General features: G+C 46.5%; 1 protein-coding gene across 1 annotated transcript in view; it reads left to right on the forward strand.

Annotated features, from left to right (window-relative positions):
* LOC123481187 (voltage-dependent N-type calcium channel subunit alpha-1B-like) overlaps positions 1-15382 on the forward strand; it is a 184752-nt gene that overhangs the window by 79740 nt on the left and 89630 nt on the right. Inside the window, exons 4-5 of the mRNA XM_045208278.1 lie at positions 1446-1598; positions 2975-3162. Coding sequence (XP_045064213.1) covers positions 1446-1598; positions 2975-3162 — 341 coding nt within the window. The remainder of the gene's footprint in view (positions 1-1445; positions 1599-2974; positions 3163-15382) is intronic.

Consider the following 15382-nt stretch of genomic DNA (forward strand, 5'->3'; position numbering starts at 1 on the left):
CTCCCCTCTCTCCCTCCTCCCTCCACCTCTCTCCCTCTCCCCTCCACCTCTCTCCCTCCCCCCTCCACCTCTCTCCCTACCCCTTCCACCTCTTCTCCTCCCCCCTCCACCTCTACTCTACGCCCTCCACCTCTCTCCCTCCCCCTCAATCTCTCTCCCTACCCCCCTCCACCTCTCTCCCTACCCGCTCCACCTCTCTCCCTACCCCCTCCATCTCTCTCCCTACCCCTCCACCTCTCTCCCTACACCCTCAACCTCTTCTCCTCCCCCTCCACCTCTAATCTCCTCCCTCCACCTCTCTCCTACCCCTTCCCTCTCTCTCTACCCTCTCCACCTCTCTCCCTCCCCTTCCACCTCTCTCCCTCCTCCCTCCACCTCTCTCCCTCCTCCGTCCACCTCTCTCCCTCCCCCCTCCCCACTCCACCTCTCTCCCTCCCCCCTCAATCTCTCACGCTATTACTACACCTCTCTCCCTCCCCCTCCACCTCTCTCCCTCCCCCCTCCATCTCTCTCCCTCCCCCCTCCACCTCTCTCCCTACCCCCCTCCACCTCTCTCCCTACCCCCTCCACCTCTCTCCCTACCCCCTCCATCTCTCTCCCTACCCCCTCCCCCTCTCTCCCTACCCCCTCTATCTCTCTGCGCTACTACTCCACCTCTCTCCCTACCCCCCTCCACCTCTCTCCCTCCCCCCTCCACCTCTCTCCCTACCCCCTCCATCTCTCTCCATACCCCCTCCACCTCTCTCCCTCCCCCTCCACCTCTCTCCCTACCCCCTCCACCTCTCTCCCTCCCCCCCCTCCACCTCTCTCCCTACCCCTCCACCTCTCTCCCTACCCCCTCCACCTCTCTCCCTCCCCCTCCCCCTCTCTCCCTCCCCCTCCACCTCTCTCCCTACCCCTTCCACCTCTTCTCCCCCCCCACCTCTACTCTACGCCCTCCACCTCTCTCCCTCCCCCCTCAATCTCTCTCCCTACCCCCTCCACCTCTCTCCCTACCCGCTCCACCTCTCTCCCTACCCCCTCCATCTCTCTCCCTACCCCCTCCACCTCTCTCCCTCCCCCTCTATCTCTCAGCTACTACTCCACCTCTCTCCCTACCCCCTCCACCTCTCTCCCTACCCCCCTCCACCTCTCTCCCTATCCCTACACCTCTCTCCCTACCCCCTCCATCTCTCTCCCTACCCCCTCCACCTCTCTCCCCTCCCCCCCACCTCTCTCCCTACCCCTCCACCTCTCTCCCTACCCCCCTCCACCTCTCTCCCTACCCCTCCACCTCTCTCCCTCCCCCTCCCCCTCCACCTCTCTCCCTACCCCCCTCCATCTCTCTCCCTACCCCCCTCCACCTCTCTCCCTCTCTCCCTCCCCTCCACCTCTCTCCCTACCCCCTCCACCTCTCTCCCTACCCCCTCCACCTCTCTCCCTCCCCCCTCCATCTCTCTCCACAGGTCTTCAGGTGGTTTTGAAGTCTATCATGAAGGCCATGGTGCCTCTGCTCCAGATAGGCCTGCTGCTATTCTTCGCCATACTCATGTTTGCCATCATCGGGGTGGAGTTTTACATGGGCAAGTTCCACACCACCTGCTTCAATCTCGACACTGGTGAGTGTTGAATGGATTGTGCATACATACATAGTACATACACACGCCCACACACAAACACAGACACACCAGCACAGACATACACACACACAGTAGGTAATGGGAACACAACACACAGTACCAAGTTTTAGGTCTCGCTGGCTTGTTTACATTTTGATAGACAACTTTTTTATAGACAGATTTTGATAGATCACCGCTCAAGGTTGGATAAGTATGTCTGTTTCAGTAAGGAGTTGACAGAGCTGAAATGCAGATTTTCTCCCACTGGAGTCAGTGTGTTGAGTGTGGAGTTGAAAATGGATCTGATAGTAGATAGTTACAGTATGCATACTTTATGATGCCACTAATTGACTTTCATACATCAGTTGGAGGGTGTGGAGGGTGAGTTGAGCATAGTGTTGATGGCTGTCCCAGCTGGAGCTCTGTGTGTGTGTGTGTGTGTGCGCGTTTGACCCCCTGTATGCTGGTTGTGTGGAAAGGTCTTGACAGCGTGCTAATGTAAGTGTGTGTGTAGATTTTTAGTTGTGTGTGTGTGTCAAGCATGTGAGTCTTCAGCAGGTGTGCTGCTGCATTTAGCGCTGAGTGCATGTCAATGTGTTTATGTGTGTACAGTCGCTAGTGAAAATCTACACACTCCTTGCAAAGTCTTTACATTTTGCAGGCTTAAAATGTAATCTCAAAAAGGAAAACATTTGATTTTCTTTCCTACCGATCTACACACCCTACTCCACATTTTCAAAGTTAAAGAACAATTATAGAAAATGTTCCAAATTAATAAAAAAGAAATAAAAAAGATGTCAAGGTTTGAATGTTGCTGTCCATCAATGACTCCCAACCAAATGTAATGAGCTTGAGACATTTGGACAAAAACTATAGATATATGTTGCCCTAAGAGTTGGTAGAATCTTATTCCAAATAATTCCCATCTGTAATGGCTGCCAAAGGTGCTTCCACCAAGTATTAACTCTGGGGTGTGAAGACAAATGCAATCAAGACATCTTTATTTTTTGTTTTCTATTAATTTGGAAAATATTAAATAAATAAAAATTCAGTTTGGAAATGTGGAGTAGGTTGTGTACATCCGTAGGGAAAAAAAATGTAATTTAATACATTTTTAGATTACATTTGAAGGCAGCAAAATGTGCAAGGGGTGTGTAGACCTTCGCTAGCACTGTATGTGTGTGTATGTTGTATTTTAAGCTCATTTAATTTGCCAGTGTGTTTGTTTTACATGTAATTACTAGGGCTGTGACGGTCATGGAATTTCGGATGATGGTTATTTGTCAGCCAAATGCTCCCCCCTCCCTCTCTCCCTCCCTCTACCAACTCTCTCTCTCCCTCCCCCTTCCCCCTACCATCTCATCTCTCTCATACAGGTGAGCGTGCAGCAGCGTTCCCCTGTGGTACAGAGGCCCCAGCCAGGATGTGTCCTAACGGTACAGAGTGTACAGAGTACTGGATCGGCCCCAACTATGGCATCACCAACTTTGACAACATCCTGTTTGCCGTGCTCACCGTCTTCCAGTGCATCACCATGGAGGGATGGGTGGACATCCTCTACAATGTGAGCACTCTCTCTTTCTTTCCCTCTCTATATTTATTTATTCTCTCTTTCTCTCTCTCTCTTTTGCACTTTCTCCAACTACATATCACTTACAGTATTCTTAACTCAAATATGCATAGGGTAGCAAAATTCCAGTAACTTTCCCAAAATTCGCCAAAACATCCTGGTTGGAAGATTCCCAGAATCAGACGGGGAATAACCAGGAAATCCGGGAATCCTCTAACCAGGATTCCTGTGAAACCTGGGAATTTTTTGGAAAGCTACAGGAAATATGCAACCCTACACACACAAAACCGTTCCACCTTTTCTTAACTTAGAGCTGACACATCACACACTTTCTATCTCTGTGTTTCTTTTCACTGTATTCTATCCGGTATGCAGTTAGATGGAGCATGACAGTGTAGAGAAAGCATGAATGGAGAGAGCTGCTGTAGGGGTTTGATTTGTCAGTTTGGGTTCTACATGACTGAGTAGCAAACAGCACTTGGGATCTGGAGGGAGTGTACCTGTCTGCTGTGCCGCTATGAGTGTATGTGCACAGAATGTCACACACACACACACACACACTCACACGCACACACACTCACACGCACACACATGCGTCCATGCAATCCCCCTGGGTCCTGGTTCCACATTGGCTTGAGATGGAAAGATTAAGTAGTTCAATGGGGTTTTGTCTAGACTGGGATTGCAAATGCTAGTAACTTTCCCAAAATGCTCAGGTTTTCCTCTTATTCCCTTCTGATTCCCAGGGAACCTGGACATTTTGGGGGAGTTATCGGAATATTGTAACCCTAGTCTAGACAGTTTGAATAGAGACCAGCTCGTATTGGAGAACCAGGACTAGCAGATGGCAGTTTAGATTACCCCCAGCTGGGTTCTTGAGCCTAGTGTGGATTCTGGCTTTTTCCTTTTCGCCCCAAATCCTGGCACCTTGTCTTTAGGTACGCTGGGCTGCCAACAATGTGGCAGAATAGCAGCATATGCAACCCCCTACAACTTCCAGCACCAATACCTTCCCCTCTCCCCCCCTCTTCTCTCCATCCTCCTCCTCTTTTTCCTCTTCATAAAACCTCTCCTGTTGCCTGTTGTCTCGTAATGCTAAGCAGCTCCTCCAGTGTGGATCCATGCTGCTGCTGGAAAGGCTTTTAGTGCACCTGTCACTTTCTATCCCTCTCCCCTTTACTTCTCTCCCTCTCTCTCTTCCTCTCCCCTTTACTTCTCTCCCTCTCTCTCTTCCTCTCCCCTTTACTTCTCTCCCTCTCTCTCTTCCTCTCTCCTTTACTTCTCTCCCTCTCTCTCTTCCTCTCCCCTTTACTTCTCTCCCTCTCTCTCTTCCTCTCCCCTTTACTTCTCTCCATCTCTCTCTTCCTCTCCCTTTTCTTCTCTCCCTCTCTCTCTTCCTCTCCCCTTTACTTCTCTCCCTCTCTCTTCCTTCCTCTCTCCCTTTACTTCTCTCCTTTCTCTCTCTCTCTCTCTTCCTCTTCCCCTTTACTTCTCTCCCTCTCTCTCTTCCTCTCCCCTTTACTTCTCTCCCTCTCTCTCTTCCTCTCCCCTTTACTTCTCTCCCTCTCTCTCTTCCTCTCCCTTTACTTCTCTCCCTCTCTCTCTTCCTCTCCCCTTTACTTCTCTCCCTCTCTCTCTTCCTCTCCCCTTTACTTCTCTCCCTCTCTCTCTTCCTCTCCCCTTTACTTCTCTCCCTCTCTCTCTTCCTCTCCCCTTTACTTCTCTCCCTCTCTCTCTTCCTCTCCCCTTTACTTCTCTCCCTCTCTCTTCCTCTCCCCTTTTCTTCTCTCCCTCTCTCTCTTCCTCTCCCCTTTTCTTCTCTCCCTCTCTCTCTTCCTCTCCCCTTTACTTCTCTCCCTCCTCTTTATCTCTTCCTCTCCCTCCTTATATTCCCCCTCTCTCCCATTTATTTATCTCTCCCCTTGCGCTCTCCCCTCTCTCTCTATCTCTCTCAATTCAATTCAAAGGGGCTTTATTGGCATGGGAAACATATGTTTACATTGCCAAAGCATATGAAATAAACAATCAACTAAAGTGAGAATAATCTAATTTAACAACATCAACAAAAGATTTCAAAAAGATAAAGACATTTAAAGTGTTATATTATCAGCTACAGTGGGGAGAACAAGTATTTGATACACTGCCGATTTTGCAGGTTTTCCTACTTACAAAGCATGTAGAGGTCTGTCATTTTCATCATAGGTTTCTGTACCAAATATTACGTTCTGCTTTTCTGATGTATCAAATACTTATGTCATGCAATAAAATGCAAATTAATTACTTAAAAATCATACAATGTGATTTTCTGGATTTTTGTTTTAGATTCCGTCTCTCACAGTTGAAGTGTACATATGATAAAAATTACAGACCTCTACATGCTTTGTAAGTAGGAAAACCTGCAAAATCGGCAGTGTATCAAATACTTGTTTGTCACGCCCTGGCTCTGGGGACTCTTATATGTTGAGCCAGGGTGTGTAGGGTCTATGTTTTGTGTTCTATGTTCAGTTTCTAGTTCATGTGTTTTCTAGGTTGGCCGGGGTGGTTCTCAATCAGAGTCAACGAGAATCAGCTGTTGCTTGTTGTCTCTGATTGGGAACCATACTTAGGCAGCCGTTTGTGCACTTGTCATTTGTGGGATCTTGTTCCGTGTTGGTTTGTGTTGTTAACCGAGGACTTCACGTTTCGTTTGGTTGTTTTGTATTTTGTATGGTGTTGCCAGTACACTATTAAAAAGATGTACGCATATCACGCTGCGCCTTGGTCCAATCATTATGACGATCGTGACATTGTTCTCCCCACTGTATGTACAGTGTTTTAGCAATGTGCAAATAGTTGTAGTACGAATAGTGGGGGAAGATAAATAAACAGATAAATATTGGTGGTATTTACAATGTTGTTTGTGCTGCACTGGTTGCCCTTTTCTCATGGCAACGGGCTACAAATCATGCTGCTGTGATTGCACACTGTGGTATTTCTCCTAACATATATGGGAGTTTATCAATGTTTGATATGTTTTCAAATTCTTTGTGGGTCTGTGTGATCTGTGGGAAATATGTGTCTCTAATATGGTCATACATTTGTCAGGAGGTCAGGAAGTGCAGCTAAGTTTCCACCTCATTTTGTGGACAGTGGGCACATATCCTGTCTTCTCTTGAGAGCCAGGTCTGCCTATGGCGACCTCTCTCAATAGCAAGGCTATGCTCACTGAGTCTGTACGTAGTCAAGGATTTCCTTAATTTGGGGTCAGTCACTGTGGTCATGCATTCTGCCACTGTGTACTCTCTGTTAAGGGCCAGATGTCATTCCAATTTGCTCTGTTGTTTTGTTGATTCTTTCCAGTGTGTCAAATAGTTATCTTTTTGCCTTCTGGGTGTCTGTTTGTGTTTGTGAACAAAGCCCCAGAACCAGCTGGCTGAGGGGACTTTTCTCTCTGTAGATGAGGGCTTTGTGGTGGAATGTATGGGCATCACTTCCTTCTAGGTGGTTGTAGAATTTAACAGCTCTTTTCTGGAACTAGCAGGTATAGTCCTAATTCTGCATGCAGAGTCTCAATTGGGTGTTTGTCCCATTTTATGAATTCTTGGTTGGTGAATGGACCCCAGACCTCACAACCGTAGAGGGCAATGGGTTCTACAACTGATTTAAGTATTTTTTAGCCAGATCCTAATTGGGATGTTGAGTTTTATGTTCCTTTTGATGGCATAGAAGGCCCTATCTTGCCTTGTCTCTTAGATCGTTCACAGCCTTGTGGAAGTTACCTGTGGTATTGATGTTTAGGCCGAGGTTGTTATCATTCTTTGTGTGCTCTAGGGCAACGGTGTCTAGATAGAATTTGTATTTGTTGTCCTGGCAACTGGACCTTTTTTGGAAGACCATTATTTTGTTCTTACTTTCTATCACTCACTCTCCCCTCTGTCTCTCTCAAATCAAAGTTTATTGGCTCTGCCCCACCTGCCCTGAATGACTGGTCGCCACTGATCATAATGCAATCTATACATATGTACACCGGATGAATTTACACAAGATATACTAAGAATGAAATGTACAGCAGTAGATATATTAGAGTAAGCCATGCCAAGAATACAGTATATACATAAATATGTGGTGTGTATAAAAAGTGTAACTAAAATACAGTGTATAAATATTAGAATGAGCTATGTCGGGAATACAGTATTTAAAGTCGTCAGTGGTTCAATGTCTCTATGACATGGGACAGCAGCGTTGGCTGTGTGTGTGTGTGTGTGTGTGTGTGAGAGTATGTGTGAATATGCGTGTGTTTGTGAGTATGAGGTGTGTGTGTCTGCAAGCTTGTGTGTGTGTTTCATGTGAGTGAGTGTGTGATGATGTGTTAGGCTGACTGCACCACCCTCTGGAGAGCCATGCGTTTGAGGGCGGTGCAGTTGACGTACCAGGCGTTGATGCAGCCCGAAAGAATGCTCTCAATGGTGCATCTGTAGAAGTATGTGAGCGTCTTATGCCAGATTTCTTCAGCCGCCCGAGGTTGTAGAGGCGCTGTTGTGCCTTCTTCACAATGGTGTCGGTGTGGTGAGACCATTTCAGGTCCTCAGTGACGTGCACGCTGAGGAACTTGAAGCCTTTGACCATATCCACTGTGGCGCCGTCGATGAGGATGGGAGCGTGCTACCGCTTCTGTCTCCTGTAGTCCACAATCAGCTCCTGCGTTTTGTTGACATTGAGGGAGAAGTTATTTTCCTGGCACCACTCCGCCAGGGCACTAACCTCCTCCCTGTAGGCTGTCTCGTTGTTGTTGGTAATCAGGCCTACCACTGTCATGTCGTCAGCAAACTTGATAATTGAGTTGGAGCCGTGCGTGGCCACACATTCATGGGTGAACAGGGGGTACAGGAGGGGGCTTAGCACACACCCCTGGGGGGGCCCCAGTGTTGAGGATCAGCGTGGCAGAGGTGTTGTTGCCAACTGTCACCACCTGGAAATCTAGAACCCAGTTGCACAGGGAGGGGTTCAGACCCAAGGCCCTGAGGTTAGTGATGAGTTTGGAGGGCACTATGGTGTTAAATGGGGGGGTGAAGGAAGGCTTTGTATCCGTCTGGGAATGGAGAATAATAATGGCCTAATGTATTTCTCCCGCGAGCAGGGCAAGAGATGTGTATGTAGAATTTTGGGAGAATTTTCCTTAAATTTCCTTTGTTAAAGTCGCTGGCTACAACGAATGCGGCCTCGGATATGCTTTTTCTAATTTGCGTTTGGGATCACATGAGAATTGTAAAGCAGGCTACTCTGTCCCCCCTCCCTCTCCTCAGACCCAGACAGCTGATGTTGTGGAATGGAGTGTTTCTGTGCTCCAATAGAGTCATTATAGTATTCGAGAGGCTGGGAGGGATGTCACCAAGCTGAGAGAGAGAGAGAGAGAGAGATTCTCATTGTGTTTCTCTCTGTATACTTCTCTCTCTGTTTCTTGCTGACTGCTGCTCTGATCCTAGGCTGCTTCCCAAATGGCACCATATTCCCTACGTAGAACACCACTTTTGACCAGATATCACATTTCCGTAAGTTTTCAGACCCTTTACTCAGTACTTTGTTGAAGCACCTTTGGCAGCGATTACAGCATGGAGGCTTCTTGGGTATGATGCTACAAGCGTGGCACACCTGTATTTGGGGAGTTTCTCCCATTCTTCTCTGCAGATCCTCTCAAGCTCTGTCAGGTTGGATGGGGAGAGTCACTGCACAGCTATTTTCAGGTCTCTCCAGAGATGTTCGATCGGGTTCAAGTCCGGGCTCTGGCTGGGCCACTCAAGGACATTCAGAGACTTGTCCCAAAGCCACTCCTGCATTGTCTTGGCTGTGTGCTTAGGGTCGTTGTCCTGTTGGAAGGTGAACCTTCATCCCAGTCTGAGGTCCTGAGCGCTCGGGAGCAGGTTTTCATCAAGGATCTCTCTGTTCTTTGCTCCATTCATCTTTCCCTCGATCTTGACTAGTCTACCAGTCCCTGCCGCTGAAAAACATCCCCACAGCATGATGCTGCCACCACCATGCTTCACCGTAGGGATGGTGCCAAGTTTCCTCCAGAAGTAATGCTTGGCATTCAGGCCAAAGAGTTCAATCTTGGTTTCATCAGACCAGATAATCTTGTTTCTCATGGTCTGAGAGTCTTTAGGTGCCTTTTGGCAAACTCCAAGTGGGCTGTCATGTGTCTTTTACTGAGGAGTGGCTTCCGTCTGGCCACTCTACAATAAAGGCCTGATTGGTAGAGTGCTGCAGAGATGGTTGTCCTTCTGGAAGGTTCTCCCATCTCCACAGAGGAACTCTGGAGCTCTGTCAGAGTGACCATTGGGTTCTTAGTCACCTCCCTGACCAAGGCCCTTCTCCCCCTGATTGCTCAGTTTGGCCAGGTGGCCAACTCTGGGAAGAGTATTGGTGGTTCCAAACTTCTTCCATTTAAGAATGATGGAGGCCATTGTGTTCTTGGAGACCTTCAATGCTGCAGACATTTTTTGGTACCCTTCCCCAGATCTGTGCTTCGACACAATCCTGTCTCGGAGCTCTACAGACAATTCCTTTGACCTCATGACTTGGTTTTTGCTCTGACATACACTGTCAATTGTGGGACCTTATATAGACAGTTTTTTGCCTTTCCAAATTATGTCCAATCAATTGAATTTACCACATGTGGACTTCAATCAAGTTGTATTAACATCTCAAGGATGATCAATGGAAACAGGATGCACCTGAGCTCAATTTCGAGTCTCATAGCAAAGGGTCTGAATACTTATGTAAATAAGGTATTTCTGTTTTATATTTTTAATACATTTGCAAAAATGTCTAAAAACCTGTTTTCGCTTCATCATTATGGGATATTGTGTGTCGATCGCAGATTATTTTTATTTATTTAATCAATTTTAGAATAAGGCTGTAACGTATCAAAATGTGTAAAAAGTCAAGGGTCTGAATAATTTCCGAAGGCACTGTATAAGCAAAATGTTGCCATTTGGGATGCAGACCCAGTCAGACTAGCTAGATACTGCTGTTCTAGTGACTGGGGTTGGTTCCCAGTGTTAATAATGTGGCAATCTTCATTTCATGCCAGTTGCCGGCTAACTAGAACCATCTCTAATCACCTCTGCTGTGTCATGTTTTGCTTTATTTCTCAGATAATCTTCCTTGGCACAGCGGTCACATCCCAACCGCATGATGTACAGAAGGCTTTATCTCCTTTGAACTGATGGCAACTTTGTCTGAATGTAGTGTGATCTAGCTTTGGATAAAAGCCTCTGGTAAATGGCATAAAGTAAGTAGCCTTGTTCGAGCCAGAATAGTGCAGGAGCCTTTCTCGCCTGTTTCTGTAGCATGAGGCAGCGTAATGTACATCCCCTAGAAAGGATGCTAGTCTATTGCAGGGCCTTACCCACAATCCATTTCCTTAATGCTGAGTTCTAAGCGTTCAGTATATCTTTCTCGTTCTCTACCTCTCTGTCGCTCATTGTGTTTCTCTCTGTATATTTCTGTCTCTTTCTTGCTGACTGCTGCTCTGATCCTAGGGTGATTCCCAAATGGCACCCTATTCCCTAAATAGTGCACTACTTTTGACCAGAGACATATGGGCCCTCATTAAAAGTAGTGTGCACTATATAAGGAAAAGGTTGCCATTTGGGACGCAACCCAGTCTGGCTAGCTAGATGCTGCTGTTCTAGTGAGCGGGGGTGGTTCCCAGCGTTAATAATGTGACAATCTTCATTTCATGCCAGTTGATTTTAATATGCTCTCTCTTTCTTTCTTTCTTTCTTTCTCTCTCTCTCTCTCTCTCTCTCTCTCTCTCTCTCTCTCTCTCTCTCTCTCTCTCTCTCTCTCTCTCTCTCTCTCTCTCTCTCTCTCTCTCTCTCTCTCTCTGTCTCTCTCTCACTCTCTCACTCTCTCACTCTCTCACTCTCTGTCTCTTTGTCTCTCTCTCCCTCTCTCCTGGCAACATAACGACTGCCGGCTAATTAGAACCATCTCTAATCACCTCTGCTGTGTCATGTTTTACTTTATGTCCCCCATAATCCTCCTTGGCACAACGGTCACATTCCAACCGCATGATGTACAGAGGACTTTATCTCCCTTGAACTGATGGCAACTTTGTCTGAATGTAGTGTGATCTAGCTTTAGATAAAAGCCTCTGGTAAATGGCAAAAAGTAAGTAGCCCTGTCCGAGCCAGAATAGTGCAGGAGCCTTTCTCGCCTGTTTCTGTAGCGTGAGTCAGCTTAATGTACAAAAGTTTGGACACACCTACTCATTCAAGGGTTTTTCTTTATTTTTACTATTTTTTACATTGTAGAATAATAGAGAAGACATAAAAACTATGAAATAACACATATGGAATCATGTAGTAACCAATTTTTTTTTAAACAAATCAAAATATCTTTTATATTTGAGTTTCTTCATATAGCCACCCTTTGCATTGATTATAGCTTTGCACACTCTTGGCATTCTCTCAACCAGCTTCACCTGGAATGCTTTTCCAACAGTCTATGCTTAGCACTTGTTGGCTGCTTTTCCTTCATTCTGCCATCCGACTCATCCCAAACCATCTCAATTGGGTTGAGGTCGGGGGATTGTGGAGGCCAGGTCATCTGATGCAGCACTCCATCACTCTCCATCTTAGTAAAATAGCCCTTAGACAGCCTGGAGGTGTGTTGGGTCATTGTCCTGTTGAAAAACAAATCATAGTCTACTAAGCCCAAACCAGATGGGATGGCGTATCACTGCAGAATGCTGTGGTAGCCATGCTAGTTAAGTGTGCCTTGAATTCTAAATAAATCACAGACAGTGTCACCAGCAAAGCACCCCCACACCATCACACCTCCTCCTCCAAGCTTTACGGTGAGAACTACACATGCGGAGATCATCCGTTCACCCACACCGCGTCTCACAAAGACACGGCGGTTGGAACCAAAAATCTCAAATTTGGACTCCAGACCAAAGGACACATTTCCACCGGTCTAATGTCCATTGCTCGTGTTTCTTGGCCCAAGCAGGTCTCTTCTTCTTATTGGTGTTCTTTAGCAGTGGTTTCTTTGCAGCAATTCAACCATGAAGGCCTGATTCACACAGTCCCCTCTGAACAGTTGATGTTGAGATGTGTCTGTGACTTGAAATCTGTAAAGCATTTATTTGGGCTGCCATTTCTGAGGCTGGTAACTATAATGAACTTATCCTCTGCAGCAGAGGTAACTCTGGGTCTTTCATTCCTGTGGTGGTCCTCATGAGAGCCATTTTGCCATTTTGCTTATTTGAGGTGTTCTTGCCATAATATGGACTTGGTCTTTTACCAAATAGGCCTTTCTTCTGTATACCCCCCCCCCCCCCATTGTCACAACACAACTGATTGGCTCATATGCATTAAGAAGGAAATAAATTCCACATATTAACTTTTAAGAAGGCACACCTGTTAATTTAAATGCATTCCAGGTGACTACCTCATGAAGCTGGTTGAGAGAATGCCAAGAGTGTGCAAAGCTGTCATCAAGGCAAAGGGTGGCTATCTGAAGAATCTCAAATCTCAAATATATTTTGATTTGTTTAACACTTTTTGTGACGCAATTGTGATGCAATTGCGGAGCCTCCAGAGGCAGGCAGAGGCCAAATCGAGCTCTGTACCACATCGCCATGCGCCTCCCAAATGTTGTAACAATGCGGCGGACTCTGTATAGCTCTGCACTGACATAATTGGTTGATGGTAGGTGGGGGCGGTACATCCTGTATAGACACAAACTACCTTACTTGACAACAGCTCTGCACTGCTCCGCGAAGCGCAAGAAGTATGAATGCCCTGACTTCTGCTGAGGCCGTATAACCGTAAATGCTGCATGGCCAATGCAGACATCTGATTGACCATGCGCCCAGATGCACAATGCACTTCTCTCTCCAGAATGCACTCTCTCCCGCCAATTTGTGCACATTCATTGTTTCATAACTTCATTGTGTGAATTGTTTGTGTGTGATTGTTAGTGTATATCGATTACCCATTAAATATATCACCGGTAGTACATTTACCTTTAATTCCTATAATTTCTAATCTACAATGTTTGTTACTTTGGTTACGGTCATTTATTTTAATGCATTCAATATTATTCCAGTCTTCCTGTTCTCATTGTCGGAGTAGACACAACCTATGCTACACTTGTGAGAAACATAGAAGTAGGCCTATAGGCTACCTGGCCTGCACGCAAATGTAGACATATAAATGTGCCCATTTGGGCATCTGATGGTATTTCTGATTGGCTTAACGCACCACCACTAATGATCTGTGGAACTTCTCAAAGTAATGTTTTTTTCACCTCAAACAGCAAGCAAACAAAGTCTGTTTTTACATCCATTGAGAATTACAATAGTTCCTCAATGTATTTGAAAAACCTTTCCAGCTCTCTCCCTTTCGATAACCACTCAGCTGAAAGGGGAAAATGTCATGCTCTGATCCAGTGGAAACGCATAAAATAAGCTTCTTATCAGTGCTTGACTTGGACGGAAATAGGTTACAGTACTCATTTTAGGTCCTGGTACTGTTTATATTTAGGTCCAGGAGCGCTACAATACTTTTGAGCTAATATTCTATAAGAGGAACAGGAGCTCAAGCTGTAGAACATTTGAGGTGCCGGTACTCCGCTCCGGTGAACTCCTGCCCAAGTCGAGCACTGCTTCTCATCCCTTGCGCAAATAGCCTTCAGCTGTGTCTGTCCCGAGCTCACTGGCGCGGGAAACTGAGGGCCCAGAATATTTTATAAAATGTGGCAAGTTTGCTAGCGCAAGCTTTGGGCCGGACCCAAGTCAATAGTTGATACAATGTTTCAAGTTCGTTGCAGACAGGCCATGTGTAGTTGGCAATGGCAATAGAAGTTACTTTTTAGGTTTGTATCATTTTAATTTAGATTTAGATAGAATTATGATTAACCACATGACAATGATTTTGAGATATCAAGACGTTATTATCAATTAAATTATAACTGTTTCACAAAAATGTGCATATGAAAACAATAACTGGCACGCAGATCGGTAGAAATGGTAAGATAAATTGGCATTCCACATCAGAAAGGTTGCCGACTTCTCATGTAGCCTATTACCGGCAACTTCAGGAGAGTAATGGCAGAATCTGCGAAGGCCAGCAGGAGCAAGAGGAGAATAGTTCGGTCAGGTTTTTTTCTTCTGGTTATCTAGATCTCTGGTGGCCTCTTGAGGCATCAAACCGTAAGCTTAAAGCATCAGACAAGCTCAATGTACATAGTTTATTTTATTAAAACACATAGGGTGTGTCTATATATGGAAAAATACATGTTTAAAAATTTCGAGCAATCGGTTGGTCGAAAGAACAGATTACTTTAGGTCTACCAAGATTTTATTTTGTCAGGGACAGCCCTAACTTGGGTTAATGTAGTGGGATTTTTTGTGTGGTTATGTAAAAGTAAATGTACATGGTGGTAGGTTGCCTGTGTGGTCCTCTTGTGGTCATAGTGCCCCCTATAAGTGTGGTGCGTGATTTAGAAGGAGTCAGGCGCAGGAGGGTAAATCACAGAACAACTGGTTTATTCCGTAACACAGCGGTACGCAGCAATGCGTAAAACACTCCAGTGCGGAAATACGGCGCACTGGAAAACAACAAGGCACACGGGTGAATATCCTGGTGATACAAAATAAAAAAGAGCTCCACCGAGCTATTAAAATCTCCACAATAAACAATCACACACAAAGACAAGGGGGCAAAGGGAACAGTTATACAGGTACTGATGAGGGGATATGAACCAGGTGTGTGTAATAAACAAGACAAAACAAATGGAATGATGAGATGAGGAGCGGCAGTGGCTAGAAGGCCGGTGACGATGAACGCCGAAGCCTGCCCGAACAAGGAGGGGAGGAAGCTTCAGAGGAAGTCGTGACAGTACCCACCCCTTGACGTGCAGCTCCAGCAGCGCGCCGACACCGGCCTCGGGGACAGCCAGGAGGACGCGGAGCAGGGCGAGCCTGATGGCGACAGTGGAAATCCCACAACAGGGAGGGATCGAGGATATCCCTCACCGGGACCCAGCACCGCTCCTCCGGACCGTACCCCTCCAACTCCACGAGATACTGAAGGCCCCCCACCCGACACCTCAAATCCAGGATGGAACAGACGGTGTACGCCGGGGCCCCATCAAGGGGGCCGAGGGACCTCCCGCACCTCAGACTCCTGGAGCGGACCAGCCACCACCGGCCTGAGGAGAGACA

This window comes from Coregonus clupeaformis, chromosome 27 (assembly GCF_020615455.1).
Source record: "Coregonus clupeaformis isolate EN_2021a chromosome 27, ASM2061545v1, whole genome shotgun sequence".
In the NCBI taxonomy this organism is placed as follows: Eukaryota; Metazoa; Chordata; class Actinopteri; order Salmoniformes; family Salmonidae; genus Coregonus; species Coregonus clupeaformis.